Here is a 17221-nt window from a genome sequence, read left to right as displayed (position 1 = left end):
TTGTACAAGTAATTGTACTTGGTTCAATTACGTGGCTAATTCTTGACCTGACCATTCAGACCATTTCCTTAGATCTCCCTTTGACTTGGCCTGAGCACCCCCAGGCCTGGATGACAGAAAGTTCATTGATAACTGGATAACTTAGCCAGGAAGATCATCCAGGAGACTGGATGGGGGTAGAGAAACCGTGTGGGCAGAAAACCTGGCTCGACCCTGAGAGATCTCTGTGAAATATCGCCCCCATATCTCCCCTCCCGCCACACAAATTTCTCAGAGTTGTTCTCAAAGCTGCATAGGAGAGAGTTAGAGACAAAAGCCAATGAGTGGAGGCTCTTCTCACCTCCAAAAATAACAACAAAGTGCTGCCTCCAGGGTGTTCATTTACCTTCTCTGTCAAATGGGCAGATTCTCTCCCTCTCCTTGTACGTCACTGAACCACACGAGGTAAAAGGTGCGAATGCACATAGGTACTTGGAAAAATTAAAAAGCACCATGCAAACATAAGGGCTTCTCCCTCTGCCACCGCTGGGACTTGAATCCAGCCCGCCGACCGGAAGTGCAGTGCTCACTCCACTCCACCACGGCCACTGAGCAGCAAGGTAGGCTCTGTCTCAGGCCAGGGCAGAGCCAGCCCAAGGCAGCAGGTGAGAGTCTGTGAGCTGTGTAACCTGCTGGGATGGGGCAGTGTGATCTGGGAAATACAGGCAGATCCTAACACCCCCTGGGCTCAGGGTGTAGCTGCAGAAATAGCACTGGGTTTCCTTTCTCTTCAATATTAATATGTCTCATAATGTCTCTCCATGCCCCAGATTAAGCTATGAAGCTGGAAATTAGCATTCTGTTCCAACACACTGTGACACCTTCGCTTTGGGCGTGAAATGATGGTTTTTAATAAGCTGGCTGCAGGCACCTGTCACTCGTAATGGAAGTTCTGCCCAGGAAGATAGATTGTTTCTTGTTAAAAGACCGTGGGGCCATAAATTTCCTGAGTCATAACTCAGCATCCAAGTCAGGACTCGGGAGAATCACTTCCATCTTCTAGCGCTAACCCCTGGGCCCCTGGGCCCCTGGGCGCCCTGCTGATTCTACCGTTGACCTCAGTCATAGTTCTTCTTTGCCCTGACTCATTGCACTTGCATTTGGGGGAGTTTGGTGAGAGCCATGTAGACCTAACCTGCAGGTGTTACTCTGCCCCATGACTGGATCAGTGGAGGGAGGCTACAGGAAGAACCAGAGCCATGAGTTTTGATGCTCTGCTATCAGCAAACTTAAATCTCTGCTGTCCCGAGGATCCAGGTCATTAAGACCTCAAAATGAGCTCATTCTAGAAATTCAAGCAAACGTAGTCATAACCATTAATGTTAGATTTTTCTTGCTCTTAAATCTGACTACCTGTGCTAGTTGTGGGGAAATGCGACTGGTCCATGGATAATTTGATTTTTAAAAATGCCACATAGCTAGTAAATTTAAACATATACCTACCCTATGATCCAGAAAATCTATAGGAAATGAATCAATTGATCCACCAAAAGATCTGTTCAAGAATATTCATAACAGACTTATTCATAATAGCCCAAAATAGAAACAACTCAAATGTCCGTCAAGAGGTGAACGGATGAACTACTCATGGTTCATCCATACAATGGAATAGCATAGAGCAATTTAAAAGAACACTGATACGCATTACAACGTGGCACGTTTTGCTGAGTGGCATAAACCAGACCCAAAAGAGGTCCGTACTCTGTACTGTATGACCTGTTCATAGGAAGTTCAAGAAGAGGCAAAACTAATCCATAGCAACAGAAACCAGAATGGCAATTATCTCTGGACTATTATACTGGAAAGGGGCTTGAGGGAACCTACAGAGGTGCTGTAAATGTCCTGTAAGTTGTTCTGAATGGTGGTTACATGGGTAAATATTTCCCGAGCCATACACTTAAGATTAATGGACTTTACTGAATTATGCTATACCTCAAAAGATCAGGAAAAGCTTTTTTTTTTAATATATAGAATAAAATAAAACCCATGGGGCTTCCCTGGTGGCGCAGTGGTTGAGAGTCCACCTGCCGATGCAGGGGACACGGGTTCGTGCCCCGGTCTGGGAAGATGCCGCGGAGTGGCAAAAACACCCACAGTATATTTTCCTGACATGGAAAGATGTCTGTGATGTCTTTCTTCATCAGATATTAAAAATCCAACTTTATTCTAACTGAAAAAGTGAACTAATTAAAAAAAAATGAAAAATCGCCGATGCATAGTGTGCAGTGGTTGTAACAGTCTTCTCTCTGAAGTACAACAGGAAGTAAGCATGGGGCCAACTAGTCTGGAGGGTTTTCCCCGCTCCTCCAGCATCCCAGGGAGGGAGCATATGTTCTGGCCGGCACGCAGCATCACACGAGATAGTGCCAATAAAACCAGACACAGACAGCAGACACCACTCCGCTCCCTCACGGGTCCTCCCCGTCATCTGGGGGAGCAGTTGCCCCGGCAGACTCCAAGTCCTGTCTGCTATCTTTTACAGTGAAAATGTAGATTACACAATAGATCCAAAATGAATCTTTCTGAAATTAAAATTTTTTTTCATTGTATAGAAAGCACCCCACTTCTGTTTCACGTGACCATGTTAGCTGAGTCAGCTATTTATATGTTAATTTTAACTCTCTTTATAAACCTCATCTAGCCTATTTTTATCTTCTACTCGCTTGGAAAATTCAAAGCTACATGAGTGTAAGTGTGATAGAAAAAATCTTCTTTATTTAACATGGGGTGGGGAAGAAGGGCCAGGCTCTTTTTTTGTCTTTCTCCTCATCACTAGCTGTTCAATATTTACTTCTGGTCTCTATGAACCAAAGGTAATACCCTAGCAAGGGGTGAACTGCTCCAGTTTGGGTTGGTCCCCACTCCTTTCTCACTTCCTCCACCTACCTATTTTCTGCATTGGTCCTTTTCTGTGTAAACAGATATAGGCTTTCAGGAGTGGGAAAGAAGTGCTAAAATTAAAAAGTGGGGACTTCCCTGGTGGCTCAATGGTTAAGAATCCGCCTGCCAATGCAGGGGACATGGGTTCAAGCCCTGACCTAGGAAGATCCCACATGCAGCGGAGCAACTAAGCCCATGCACCACAACTACTGAGCCTGCGCTCTAGAGCCCACGGGACACAGCTACTGAGCCCGTGTGCCACAACTACTGAAGCCTGAGCACTTAGAGCCTGTGCTCCGCAACAAGAGAAGCCACCACAATGAGAAGCCCGCGCACCGCAACAAAGAGTAGCCCCCGCTTGCCACAACTAGAGAAAGCCCGCACGCAGCAATGAAAACACAGCACAGCCAAAAATAAAATAAAAATTTAAAAAGTAATTTAAAAACATAAAAGTAAAGTGCAGAAATCTTAAATGTTCAGCCTAATGATTTTTTCACATGTATACACACCCATGGAACCACCCTCCTGATCAAAACATAGAATATTTCCAGCACTCTAGAAGGCCCACTTTCATCCCCTCCCAATAGAGACCTAGGAGGGGGACTTTTTGACCTAAAAATTTCGAAGCATTCTATTCGAAGGAGATTCAATTCTTGTCTTCCTACCAAACACACGTAGGGTCATAACAATGTGCTCTTACTCTCTTATGAATTATTTTAAAAAGTAAACACGGAAATGATCAATAATTAGAGAAATGCTTTTCCAAATGATGGCAGCCCTGGAAGACTGAATACTATGCAATCATTAAAATCATGTTTTTGAAGAATGGTTCATGACACTGAGGAATGTTCATCTAATATTAAGTTAAAAGGCAAGATTCAAAAATGTTCATGCAGAATCTCAATTTTGAAATTATACATATTTGTATAAAAAACAACTAAAGAAAATACAACAAAAGATTCATTTTGGTAAACTTTGGGTGATAGGACATGGGGTAGTTTTCTTTTCTTTATAATATTTTTTAGATTTTAAAAAAATTCTTGACAATGAAAATGTGTTACTTTTCTAATTAGGAAAAAATAGTTTTCTTTTTAAATGTGGGGACAACCTAAATGACCAACATTAGGGAAATGGTTTTCTAAATGATAACTCATTTCATATTATGCATTTTTAAATGGCATTTAGAAGATTGCAATAACTTGGGAAATTGCTTATGACATTGTAAATGTATAGTGTGTTTTTAGACTCGAGATAGGATGCATATAACTAAGCTGGGAGGGGAAAGACAAAAGTAACGAATAACAGTGATTGCAAATTATAAAACATGAGTATTAGAATAAAGAATGGGAAAAAAATTTTAAAGAGCGTTGTTTATTAAAAGTTTTCAGAGTATGTGTGTGTTTAAAGCCCCATATTCTATTTTCTGCTATCTGAATAGGGTTTTTTTGTTTGTTTTTTTGTTTGTTTTTGCACTTTGAGGATTTTTTGTTTTGTTTCGTTTTTGTTTTGTTTTTGTTTTTTGTAAGGGCTGGAATGTTGCAGGTAATTATTTAAGTGTGTTTAGTCTGAAGCTTTTGAGGAGCAGTGTAGATGTGGCTTCTTTCACTCTAAGTCAGATTCCGCAGAAACGGTTGTACCAAATAAACACTGTAAATCCTTAACTTTCATAAACACCGGGACAGAACTAACGAAAAACTACCCAAGTGCCAAAGACTTAAGACCATTTCTGAGAAGCTCACTCCACGAAGCCTTCGCATTTATTTTTCCAAGTAAACGGCTTCCTTTCAGATCGAGTTATTTCTCCTCTACAGAGCTGAGTGGAGGCGCGGGCGGGGATGTGAGAACGCAACAGCAGAGTAAAATCAAAAAGCCTTTCTGGAAGCTTTGCCTCCCCGCCCCTCCCCCCAATCCCGATTGCTTAGGACCTTTCTGGTCCAAATGACAAAGGTGGCCCCACTTGCCCTAAAAGATGCTGGCCGGGTGCGTGAACTTGACCCAGGCGCCCACGCCTCTTTTCCCCAAAGGTCAGACAAAGGGAGAGGGGTTGACTGAGTTCTTTCCGGAGCCCCGAGGGCCTGGGGAATCGAAGGCTGGGGAGGAGAATGAGACAAAAAACCCTCTTCGGTCCAAGTCCTCGGGCAGGTTAAAGCCAGATGGGGACGAGGGGGCGGGTTGAGTGCGGAGAGTAGTATCCTGACCGCTCCGTCAAGCCCCTTTTCCGGTTTGCTAGTGAGGACCTGCCTCCGGGCGTTTAGGAGGCCGGGAGCTTGTCGTAAGTTCGCCAGGGTTTGGTTCCTTCTCGGCCGCTCGCCGAGCCGCCTGGGCTCCTCGCGGGGAAGGAAGCCCTGCGCGCGGAGCTGCCCCGCACGAGATACAGAAGAGCCCCGCGTCTCCCGCGCAGCGCGCCCAGTTACCCTTACACTGGGTTTTACTGAGCCAGGAAAAGACCCCGGGATAGAGTCTTTGATCCTCCCTTGCTCCGGGATCCTGGAGGAAGGAAGGAAGGTAGGAAAGAAGGACGGAAGGAAGGAAGGAAAGAAGGAAGGGAGGGAGGGAGGAAAAACTCTAACAAGGTCTCAGCAGGCCGCTCTGAGCAGCCTCCGCCGGCGGCAGGTCACTGGGAAGCACGCGCCAGGCTCCCGGGTCCCGCGGGCGGTTCCCCAGGCCGAGGATGGGGGCGGGGGGGGGCATTTACCAAGTCTAAGCTTCCGGATCCTGGGGAGAACGAGGGCTCCGCGGGGCTCGTCGGCCGCAGGCTGGGATTGTTCCGCCCAGAGAGGGGCGCTTTTAAAATGCAGAGGCGATGGCCTAGGGATGACCTACTCCAATCTTCTCTAATAATTCCTCTGCTGTAGCTATTATTCGTTTGGTCTTTATGCATTTGCTTTTCCTGCTCATTAAAAAAAATAGGGGGTATTACTACCTAAAATAAGATAAGAAAACATGAATTACGAATGAGTGAAAATGAAAGTTACATTACGTTGATCCTGACTAAATTATTGGTCTAACTTGCAATAAGGCCTCAATAATCGGATTTTAAAAATGCAGATCTGGCGAATTTTCCGCAGAATGCAAAGATCCGAAGCTCGTTGATAAAGCAATGCAGGCTTGGGTGGGAGATGCCCGGTCTCTGGCGTTCCGGATCCTTCCACAGCCCTCTTCCGCCACCTTTCCCTCCACCCCCTCCCCGTCCCGGTCCAGCTCCCCGAGGGGTGAAGGAATGTTTATGGCCTGGCTCAAGTTCAACGACAAAACCCTGCCTGGAGGGGGAAGGGCGGCGAACTTCAACCGTCAGCCGAAGACCGAGCTCAGGTCTCAGACGGGGGCGACAGACTGGACACACCTAAGATGGGAAGCTGAGAGTCCAGGGGGGTACCGATTCCTCTCTCCGAGAGCTGTCTCCTTATCTCCTCCTGGGGCCTGCGGTGTGCCACCAGCAGCGCCTGCACCAACATTCGGTGCGTGCGCGCCTGGGTGGGAGTGGGGCGGTCACAGCCTGAATGGGCAGGAGGCTGTCTGATCACAGCACAGGCTTCGCCCAGCGTTCAGGACCCAGTGAGAACGCCCTTGCCCTCTTCCCTACCAGCTCTGCCCCAACCAGAGCGGAGGTCCAGACCTCTCTCCCTAAGAGACCTGCCTCTTTTGTCCCCTCTCCCGAGTTTTGCTCACATCTTCCACCCGGGTTTGGTATTTAAGCATCTTTCGAGGTCCTTCTCCAACACAGCCTTTTCCAGAAAGTCTCTCCGTATGCTGTGGGAGGAGGGGTGAATCTTTCTCGGTCTCAGTTCCCCATGTGTAGGCATTTGGCCCACCTTACAATGTCAGAGATCACAGAATATAGTCCCCCGGTTTCAGGTCACATCTGAGGAAACAGCAGACCTAAGACCTGGCAGCAAGTGAGAGGCAGAACGAGAGGCAGGGATCAGTAGGAAGAGAGATAGTATTTCCACTGTAACTCCTCCAGCCTTCCACCTCAGTGGAAGGTTTTGCGTGCAGTAGGCACTCAAAAACTGAGTGATGGAACTTGTGTTTACTCCCCTGTTGTTGCACTTATGCAAATCTGCCGGGTGCACCCAGGAAGGGTTGGGTCTAGGGAGTCTGAGTGTAGCTCTGTGACCTCAAGGGATGGCTCCAGATGGAAACAGGTGAGGAGAGGTATGTTGGGAGTGAAGGAGAGGCTTGGCTTCCTATTCTCTCTCTCTCTCTTTTTAAAATTTTATTTATTTATTTATTTATTTTTGGCTGTGTTGGGTCTTCCTTGCAGTGCGCGGGCTTCTCACTGCAGTGGCTTCTCTTGCTGAGAACACGGGCACCAGGCACACGGGCTCAGTAGCTGTGGCTCGCGGGCTCTGGAGCACAGGCTCAGTAGTTGTGGCACACGGGGGCTTAGTTGCTCCGTGGCTTGTGGGATCTTCCCGGACCAGGGCTCAAACCCGTGTCCCCTGCATTGGCAGGTGGATTCTTAAACACTGCGCCCCCAGGGAAGTCCCCTTCCTATTCTCTTGCGCTGGCGTAGACCACAGAGCTTAGTCCTCAGGAGCTCCTGCTTTGGGGGTCCAGCTTAGCCACTGCTGTCTGCGACACTGATCAAGTAACTCACACTTAGTCTCAGCGTCCTCATTTTATAAAGTGGGTTCTGTCAGTGTGGGGACAGTAGCTCTGAGAAGGCATGGGCAGGAACCAGCTGGGGCGGGGAGGGTTAGGTGAGTCCAGAGTGTGTCTGTAGATTACCTTGCCCCCACCCCAAGAACAACAAGTTAGCAGTGTCAGTGGCTGAGGACATGGGCATGTGGCCCCCTGCTGCTTCTGTGCAGGTTCTGAGTCCCTGTGCAGATGTGCCAGCCATGGGCAACACCTCCAGTGGCTCCTCAGATCTCAGCACTAACCAAGCTTCCGAAGAGGGCATAGGAATGGCAGAAGGAAGGCAGCCGTCTGAGACGAAGCTGCACTGATTTATTTTTTAAAGGGCCAGAGCCTTTCCCTTAAGAGTGTGTTAATAAATCATCATTACCGTTATCATTACGGTTAATTTTCACCCAGCTCTCAAAGTAGATGTTTTGCAAAGTATTGCAGTTTAAATAAGAACAACAACATAACAATAACATTAATTTTGTCTGTACCAGGATTCCATCCAGTCAGAGACAAATATAAGGTCGTACGGGGGGGGCCTTGCTCTCACCCGCCAGACTCTCCCCTGCCGAGGGCGCGCAGGTCCCGCGTGCTGCGAAGCGCTTTCTTTGTCCCTTTCTGCCCAGGTGTCTGCCGGTCTCTCCAGGAACCAACGAGGAGGCGCTCTGCCGAGTGGTCTCTGCAAGAGCCTGACGCTCGCCCTTCCCTGCCCGCCGTGACCACGGAGTCCCCCAAATTCCTGGGAGGACCCCCCCCAGGGCTCCCTGAGCGGGTCCTCAGGCTGAGAGAGCGGTAACGCCCTTGGCCCACGAATCAGCTAGTTTATGTTTTTAGAGAGAAACGCACTCTTGGAGGTAGCAAAATGAGCGGGTCTTGATCTGAGAAATAGGGGCATCACACTCTTGCTCCCTCTGCAAAGGCCAGGGCTGGAATTCAGCTGGGCCCCGAGGCCCTGAGCTGGGGCGGCGCCGGCCTGAAGGTTCCAGCCTCCAGGCTCAGGGCTCTGCTCGAGCACCTTAGGCTAGAGGAGGAAGGAATGGAGCGCAGCACCGGGTGCCCCCCTCCCAGCCGAGTCTTGGGCGAGGCTCAGGGAGATGGCGCACAGCCCCAGGGTCCCCACCTCGGGTCTGGGAGCCCAGAGAAGGCTGGAGTACCCCTCCCCACTGCAACCCGGGGCCGCCTCGTCTCCCCGCCAACCTCGGCGTCTCTGGACGGTCTTCCGGTCGCTCTGGCCCCTCCAACGCCGCTTGGCCTCCTCCCTCCTTCCCGAGGCCAGAGATGGGACCCCTTCCCTCACCTTCCTCACTCTTTCTATAAAGAGTTGAGGAGAGTGGGGGTAGGGGCAGCGGAGACCAAAGGCCTGAAACTTCAAGTTCAATGGCAAAGGCCCCGACCCGACCCTCACCTCTGGGCGCCTTTCCCTCCCTAACTTTCCGAGGGTGATTGAACTCTTGCTGTTCTCCATCATTTTAGAGGCAATTTAGGGGAGGGGGACCAGTGGTGGAACTCCCTCTTCTCCGTCTGCTCCGACCACCCCCACCCGCTTTCTACACAAAAGTAACTGGTAGCCTAGAGAGGAAGAAAGGCTGGCATCAGTTCCCCATTGGATGTTTTAAAATCTCTCCCCGGGCCCAGGCCAGCGCCTGGGGGGAGGGGCGGGGTGTCCCACTCGGGTGAGAGGCCGAGGGCCGATCCAGTGCTTTCTCCCCACTTTCCCGGAGAGGGACTATTCAGGTGGGTGAGAATGTGGTATACATTTCTTTCAAAAACAACGGAACCTCTCCTTTCGCCCCCTCCGCAGCAGTTGCCTCCGCGCTTTATTGCCAGTTTACGGTAACGGGTTCATTTATTTAATTCACGTTTGAAGCTCTGGGGTTTCTATTAGACCGGACGGGGGCGGGGGCACAGAGGGTTTCCCCCGAAGGAAACCTAATTAAAGTGCAGCACTTAGGACCTTGAATAAAACTTTAATTAAGGGGAGGAGGGGGACTGGAAGAGGGGAGGGCAGTTGGCCCCGTGTTGGAGGAGGGGAGCCGCGCCTCTCGTAGAACTGGCGGGTCTTGATCTGGGCCTTTTTCCTGCCGCAGGACATCTTCTGGTCCTCGAACCACTCAGAGTAGGGGTGGCTAGCTAGGGGTGACTGCGGAGGGGGGCACGGCTGTGCAGAGTCGCCGGCTTCGGCCTCGCGACTTCCAGGGTGGTGGGAAGCGTTTGCCAGCACGAGTGAAGGACCCCGGAGCCAGAGCCTCGGGTTCGCTCTCCGCTGGGCTGCTTGGAGAACCTAGATTCGAAAAGAGCTTCCGGAGGTCACGTCTATGCACTTCTCCACCACTACCCCCTAAGTCGGCCTAATAAAATCCACCTGGTTTGGAGTTGGAAGTAAGTGATTTCGGTCCTGGAGCAGCGTAGACGCGACCCTCGGATCCTGTTTCGACGTTTGCTGAGACTCAACCGGGGATGATCTGCTCCGAGTAAGGGAGAGGGCGCGGAGGGCAGCTCCGAGTAAAATTACACCTCGCTGGTGAAAAGACGCCCGGTGTATTTTCCGGAGTCTATTCGTGCGCCTCTGCGTTTATTTGTTCATGAGACTGTTGTTTGAATTTACCTATTTGTGAACGTTATAGTCAACACATTTCAGTCTAAATTTAGCAAAACCCTCTCTCTTGTAGCTTAAAATGGCCCTATTTAAAAAGCAAATAGCTACAGGCAAATACATGTAGATATATTTTGTTGTAATTTTGACACAAATTACTGAAAGATTTTTAAATGGTCGGCCTCGGTGGGAGGGGGTATAATTTGCCTCGGGAGTAAAATTGGTGTTTGGAAAGAGCTTCCATAAAAGGGTTTAATACAAAGCGAAATTTAAAAAAAAAATTTTTTTTTGCACAGGTTCCATACAAGTAAATGAGTCGGGGGGATAAAAGGGGAGGAAGGGGTTCGCCGCGAATTGGCCTGGCGAGGAAGATAAATATAATACTCCAGTGGAACGAAGACCTGGACCGAGGGCTGATGGCGCCGCAGCCTCGCTCCCGGGAGTCCTGGCCGCCCCGTTTTTTCACTATTCGAGATCGCTCGCTGCTCTCCTAGCCTTCCTCCTGAGTCTCTCAGCCGCTGGACCGATACATTTGCCTATACCCTGGCCCAATTCCAGGCGACTCCGGGTCCCGGCGCTCTCACACGCAGCCCCGAACTCCCCAACCCCGAAGGCCCGACGCGCCAGGCATCTGGAAGCCAGAGGCTCGGTTGAGGGGTTAAAGCCGAGCAGATCGGCGGGTTTCCCTGAAATGGCGAGCTTCTACCGGAAGGGGGCGCCCTTGTCTTTTTAATAGGTCAAACACACTGGCAGCGAAATAAATCTCTAAAATCCAATTCTTTTGTTTGTTCTAAAATTATTGAGAGAGAATAATAGAAGAGCTCCGAAACTTTAAGGGCTTGATAGCGGAGTGGAGGAGTTAGCGCTCTGGGAGTCCAGAGGCTCGAGGCCCCTGACTCCTTAGGCCTCTACCTACGCCATCTCAGGAAGTCCAAGTGGCAACCCTTCTTGCGGCCTTTCTCCTCCCCATGTGGGGAGCCGGCACCAGGGCGCTCTCTCTACCCATGGGCCTATCTGAAGTCTCGCTCTTTCTGAAGCGGCGAGGGAGGGGGTCGCACCCACTAAGCTTGAGAACCTGTGATATTAAAAGCTCCTCGCTTGAGACTAAGCTTGAAGGAGAACGTGGAAGGCAGAAAGTCACTTCCCCTGGGCGGGACGCGATACCAGGGAGCTTAAACTGGACCACGGGGCTTGGAAGAATTGTTTAAATCACGAAATTGACACCCTCCCCTTCCCCAAGCACACGCATTCTAAGAAGACCCAGGGAGGGAGGGTGACTGCCCGTCGGGGCCTTTCCCCTCAGCCTCGGGATCCTCTTTGGTAAAAAGATTTAGAACAGCCTTCCCAACTCTCTCCCGGAAGAAGAGCCAGGACTGGGATCCCACCCGACTCGAATTCTTCGGCTGCGGCGGCCAACGCAGGGTTTCCTGGAGAAGGAGGAGCCTGCTCCGAGATGGAGCGGCCGTCGAGACCATGGCCGGGGGCCTCCCTCGGGCTGCTCGCCTCCCGCCTACTCGCTGCTCGGTGGCTCGGATCGTGGGTCCGGCGTTGGGTCCTCTCCACTTCACGCCTGTGCGCTCGATCGCCGGGAGAGTGTCTGCCGGAAACCTCCAGCCTGGGCTGCAGGAAGATCCAGCTCAAACACGCTGATTTGCTGCGCGGCCAAGGTAGCGAGTCCCACCGGGCACAGGGCCCAGGTACAGGACATCAGGGTCCCCGGCTCTGCTAACAGCTGGTCTGCCCCAGGTTTTTGGAACTCCGCACTGTTCCCATACTGTCTACGTGGCTGCGGAAAAGAGAGTTGGCGCCAACCTGCCCTCCACCCACCCAGAATTCAGGGTATGTGGACTGAACCAGCGCAAAGTGAAAAGGAAATGAGTCCGTGCCCATTGTTGTCCCGGCTGCCTGCCGTTCCCCACTCTGAGACTGGGTCTTTGGGCTTCCGCCGCCCGTGGTTCTTTCACTCCAAAAAGAGCCTTCCGCGACTCCCAGGCCTGAGCCCTGCAAGCTCCGCGGTGTCACCGGCAGGCAAGCAGAGGAGGAACGGGTAGTGAAGGAGCCATTTTCTGCTTTCTGTTTTTTTGTTTTTCTCCTTCTGGGCTATACCAGTGTGTTTGGGACGTGCCTACCATGGATAGGCTACTATTCCCTCATTCTGTAACCGTTTGTGCCTGGGAGGGGCTCCGTCTACAAGGCCACAAATATCTATTTCATGCGGCTCCCAAATGCCCAATGAACCATGACCTCCTTAAGTCAGAACCACCAGGAACATTAAGGGAGGGTTTGGAAAGTTTGGGAGAGGAAGTGGTGAATTATCCAGGCACGTTCTCAAAGCCCATTTCTCTGAAAGGAAGGAGAACAGACCCCGGAGGGCAGCTCGCTGGCTTGTTTTTCACACACGGACAAAATTGAAGAGGTGGGGATGCGGACTTCTGAGACCAGTGGGTACAACCTAGGGGATGGGCACGGAGGGAGGGAGATGCACCCTCCAGTGTTGTCCATCCTGCCTAGCTGTCATCTTAGAAAAATGCTAAAGGGGCAACATAGTCACAGGGGTGAATCTGCCATTTCTTGTCTCCTCTGCCTTCACTGGGATGGGGATGGGCTTTGGAAATGGAAGGGGTTCCAGAGGAAGCTCTCCTGCCACGGGTCTCCTTCCAAGTTTATTCGTAATCAGCTCAATCCATGAAAGCAGTTTCTAAAGTGCTCTACAGAGCTCTAGATAGAAAATATACTAATTATCATGGCAACTATTACTGGTTATGGTGATTATTGCCACTGCCAGGATGAATGATTATGACTGGGACAAGGTCCTTTGGGTGGTGTTACCTGGTGGACTGGGCTGTAACTCTGGGCCTCGCTGGCTCTCTGGGACCAATGGGGTACCCAAGCTGTGCCTGAGGAACAGCCCAGGAGCATTGGTCTGGGAAGAGTGTCACCTCTGGGGGCCTCTCAGCAGAGTCCTGGGCCCCAGCCTGGCTGTGGCAGGCTCCTGGTCTCCCCAGGATACTCCGACTTCCTCCTCCCCCCTCCCCAGGCACAGCCAGGGAGCTCCCTCAAGGAATAGCGCTGGTTTTGACCTTGGCGAGGACTTTCTTCTCCTTGACCCGGCGATTCTGAAACCAGATGGTGATCTGGCGCTCTGAGAGGCTGGTGGCCGCCGAGATCTTGCGCCTCTTGTCTTTTGTGATGAACTTGTTAGCCGAATACTCGCGCTCCAGCTCCCGCAGCTGCCCCTTGCTGTAGGGAATGCGTTTCTTGCGGCCGCGGCGGAAGGCGCAGCCGTCTGGAGGGTGCTGCGCGCTCGAGTCTGCGCGGCAGGAGAGGGAGGGAGAGAAAGACATGCTCACACCACCGCCTGGCGCAAGCTCAGGCGCAGACCCAGGCCCCACAAGCTAAGTCATCCTGCAGGAGCACTCAGGTAACCCTACAGGCATTCGTGCACTCCTGTTCCCCCAAAGCACAAGAGGACACCTCGGCTTCCAGCTCTGATCACCGCCCAGCCTTGGAAAGCGGTTTCTGCAGGCCACCCTCACTCTTCACTGCCCTCACACCTGCAAGTCTGCAAACACACCCATCACACACGGCCAGACCTTTGCCCACCGTCTACATATGTCCACCCTCACATGCATTTTCCAACTCTTGGCCATTCTTATAGATACTACAAGCAAGTTCTGTACAGGGGGAACACGTTTCTGCCCCCGCTCCCAACACATACATGCACTAATGCACACACCTAAGCCATGGCTGCAGGAAATCTAAACTTCCCTTTGGAAACTGAAAAACTCATCTGAGAGAAAGTGAGGGGTTGTATTCTTTACAGAACATCCAATTTCTCTGTTCCCACTCACCCCATTGCACCCCATACTCAATGAATTGAGAGTTATTTGGCCCTTTTGAAGAATTAAACTGGGATCCTGCCGGGCAGGGATACCCTGAGCCCCAAACAACAGCAAAGAGAGCCAAACACACCAACATATTGAAAGGCTGGTCCCAAGGCCTCCTGGGGAGGTCAGGGGCTTGGTGGTCCTCAGGCTTCAGATAGCCCGTAGCTCAGGCCCTCACACAGACCCTCTGGGGCCTCTACCCAGGCTCTCTAACTGCCTGGACCCTCCTTCAGAGTCCTAATAGCCAACCAAGGAGAACCAAGCTCCTCCTCACCAGCCCCAAGTCTCCCTCCACCTCCTCCCAGGCAAGCGCCAGGAGGGCCTGCAACCCCGCACTCAGCGCCAAGGGGATCCGGAGTAGTGGGCAGTTTACCTGCAAATGCCGCCTTCCAGAAGGGACCCGGTGGGTTTTGTTCTCCCTGGCAACACATCTGGCTGTTCCAGCCACCGGTGAGGGCCCAGGGCTGGTAACTGTCCACAGGCAGCAGGGAGTCATGGCGAGGCTCCCCAGGGGCGCCCAAGGTCTGCACCACCGACACATCCAGGTAACTGGCCATAGGCTGGTAGGGTCCCGGGTACCCCGGGTAGAAGGCAAACTCGGTGGGGCGGCTGGGGTACTCCTCCCCGGCCGCGGGAGTCTCCGCAGGGTAGGCGGCCAGGGTGGCCGCCTGGGCACAGGGTTTCAGCGAGCTCCGGGACACTCGGCAGGAGTAGTACCCGCCTCCAAAGTAGCCGTAGGGCACCGGAGCTGGGGACGCCCCCTGGGGCACCCCGGGGCATGGGTGGCACTGCTTTGGTGGTTCCGCAGAGCCTGGCAGATCCAGGGGGGCGTAGTTGACAGCGGGCATAAGCGTAGGCGCCGCCGCTGGGTGGCTGGTCAGTGGGGAGTGGGCGACCAGATTCCGACTCCCTCCGGCTCCCAGCAAGCCTTCGATTTCCTTGGCCCCGTCCAAGGTGGCATAATTGCCGGGCTCCATGGGGCCGAGGGTCGGCTCATGGGGTGCTGGGGGTGGGGGATACAGGGGGCACCCAGCTCGCTCTCCCCACCCAGGCCCCGGGAATCCAAAGCGTTTTAAATCGCTCCCAGCTCGCTCGGCGCCTGCATTCGCTCAGCCCGGCCGTCTTGACGCAGGAGACGCAGGTGCCCGGGCACGCGCGCTGATTGGCTGCGGCCTGGCGGAGAGAAGCTAATAAAATCTTCATGGCAGAAATTGCGAAAATACTTTACCCCCGCTTTCTCTTTCTCTCTCTCTCTCTCTCTCTCTCTCTCTCTCTCTCTCTCTCTCTCTCTCTCTCTCTCTTTCTCTCTCTCCCTCTCCCTCTCTCTCTCTCTCTCTCTCCCCCTCTCTCTCTCTCCCTCCCTCCCTCCCTCCCTCTCTCTCTCTCCCTCCCTCCCTCCCTCTCTCTCTTCCTCTCCCTCCCTCCCTCCCTCTCTCTCTTCCTCTCCCTCTCTCTCTCTTCCTCCCTCCCCCCCTTTCTCCTTCTCTCCCCCCCTCCCTCTCTCGGTTTTTTATTGCATTTGAAAAGGAGAGAAAAGAGAGGAGGTGTCCTTTCGCTGCTTTCCAGTTTGGAGCAACCCAGCTACGTCGGGGGTGGGGGGGGGAGTAGTGGAAGGCGGGAGAGGGGACGCGGAGCCCGCCCCACCTCGGTCGCCTCCTCTCCCTCCCTGGCTCTCTGTCTCCTGTGCTTTGGCAGGTTTAACGAGAGAATAAAAAGCTCTCCCTATAAAGTGTCCATCTCGTGGGGGGAAGGGGAGTCGGGGGTGGGGCCGGGAGGCCGCTCTGGGCCTGAAAGGGGAACCCGGGAATGTGCCTGAGTCAGAGGAGGCTGGAAAATGGGGATTAAAGCGTATTTCTGGAAGCCCCTTGCTTTGAGTCCTAGGTACTAGCATCCCAGTTCACTCCAGGTGCCCTTCCATCCTGGATGCGCAGTAATAAGCTGCTCCCGGGCCCGGGGAAGTGCCTGGGACTTCTCTTCCCCAGGGACTCAAGTTTCTGCCCAGAAAGCTCCGGATTCGGAGAGGGGTGGGAGGGAGAGGGAGTGGGACACGTGCTCCAAAGAAGGAGACTTGAGAACTGAAGACGCTAAACTTTCAGACCTAAACTGGAAATGGAGCTTCTGGACCTGTCTGTAAAAGGGGGTCTGGATTTCCATTTCCCCTATCTGCTTCCTCCAGGCTTTACATTTCCTTAGAAGGAAAAGGAGATGGGAGAGGGAGCCCCAACCACTGGAGGACTTGCCTGAGGCCTCTCTGTTGGGGCCTATTGTGCAGTGCAAGGCAGAAGACCCAAACCGATTTGTTTCACAGATCTGTCTTCAGAGGTTTTCTGTTTCCACCACTACCCCTCCCAAATCAAATCCTTCTGGGTTCACTTTTTCTAGAACTCACAGGTTTTCTGGAGAAGACAGGAACTTTTGCATTCTACACCAGGGTCAAGGCAATTATATAGAACAGACCACCCTGCCCTCTAGGTGGGCTCAGCCGTGCCCCCTCACCTGAGTTCAACCTGAGTCTGAACTTGAGCCATTTTTTTGGGAAAGGGCCCATGCAAACTGGAGTTGCCCCAAGTTGTAGGGCTGTAGTGAAGACGATAGATCACCCTCAATGAACACTGCTAATAAATGAGGACACCAAGCATGAAATCCTCAATGGATTTTGTCGTATTTGAAAACAACATGAGAGAAAAGGGAGGAGATATCTCTTCGATGCTTTCCAGTTTCTTATTACAACCTCTTGTTTGTCTGATTATGAAAGGCAGAAATACCAGGATTTTTACCTAAAGACTAAGAATTTTTTTTACTAGTTTTTGCTTGGTAGATGACAGCACGGGCATGAATAGATCCCTAAATTTAAAAAATAGACCAATCAATTCCATTTCTGGGAATATACCCAACAGAAATGAATGTTTATGTCCATCAATAGGCATGTACTGAAGTGTCCAAAACAGCTTTATTTATTATAGCTCAAAAATAGGAACAACCCAATGTCCATCAATAGTAGAACGGGCAAGTAAATTGTACTATAATTAAAGAATGGAGCACTAAACATCAATTTAAAAAACAAGACTGCTACACACAACATAAATCGCACAGATAGGTGGGTGAAAGAAGCCAGACAGAAAAGAGTAACTTTTGTATGATTCTATTTCTATGCAGTTCAAGGATAGCCAAAATCCATCTATGGTGATAGAGG

At 51.6% G+C, this 17221-nt stretch overlaps 1 protein-coding gene across 1 annotated transcript; it reads right to left on the bottom strand.

Annotated features, from left to right (window-relative positions):
* Nucleotides 1–13197: 13197 nt before the first annotated feature.
* On the bottom strand, nucleotides 13198–15005 carry HOXB13 (homeobox B13). The gene is made up of 2 exons (XM_060134755.1): nucleotides 14402–15005; nucleotides 13198–13451 (listed from the first exon to the last, which is right to left on the bottom strand). The coding sequence occupies exons 1-2, from the start codon at nucleotides 15003–15005 to the stop codon at nucleotides 13198–13200; spliced, it is 858 nt and encodes a 285-aa protein (XP_059990738.1).
* Nucleotides 15006–17221: the final 2216 nt, after the last annotated feature.

Source organism: Lagenorhynchus albirostris, chromosome 20, assembly GCF_949774975.1.
Source record: "Lagenorhynchus albirostris chromosome 20, mLagAlb1.1, whole genome shotgun sequence".
In the NCBI taxonomy this organism is placed as follows: Eukaryota; Metazoa; Chordata; class Mammalia; order Artiodactyla; family Delphinidae; genus Lagenorhynchus; species Lagenorhynchus albirostris.
The sequence above is the reverse complement of the archived record's forward strand: the minus strand, read 5'-3'. Positions and strand labels throughout refer to the sequence as shown.

Bases quoted from the DNA above. Each gene is read 5' to 3' on its own strand.
- HOXB13 (XM_060134755.1), bottom strand. From the start codon at position 15,005: ATGGAGCCCGGCAATTATGCCACCTTGGACGGGGCCAAGGAAATCGAA. The intron at 13,452-14,401 runs GTAAACTGCCCA...CCTGCCGCGCAG, and splicing joins CTGGAAGGCGGCATTTGCAG to ACTCGAGCGCGCAGCACCCT.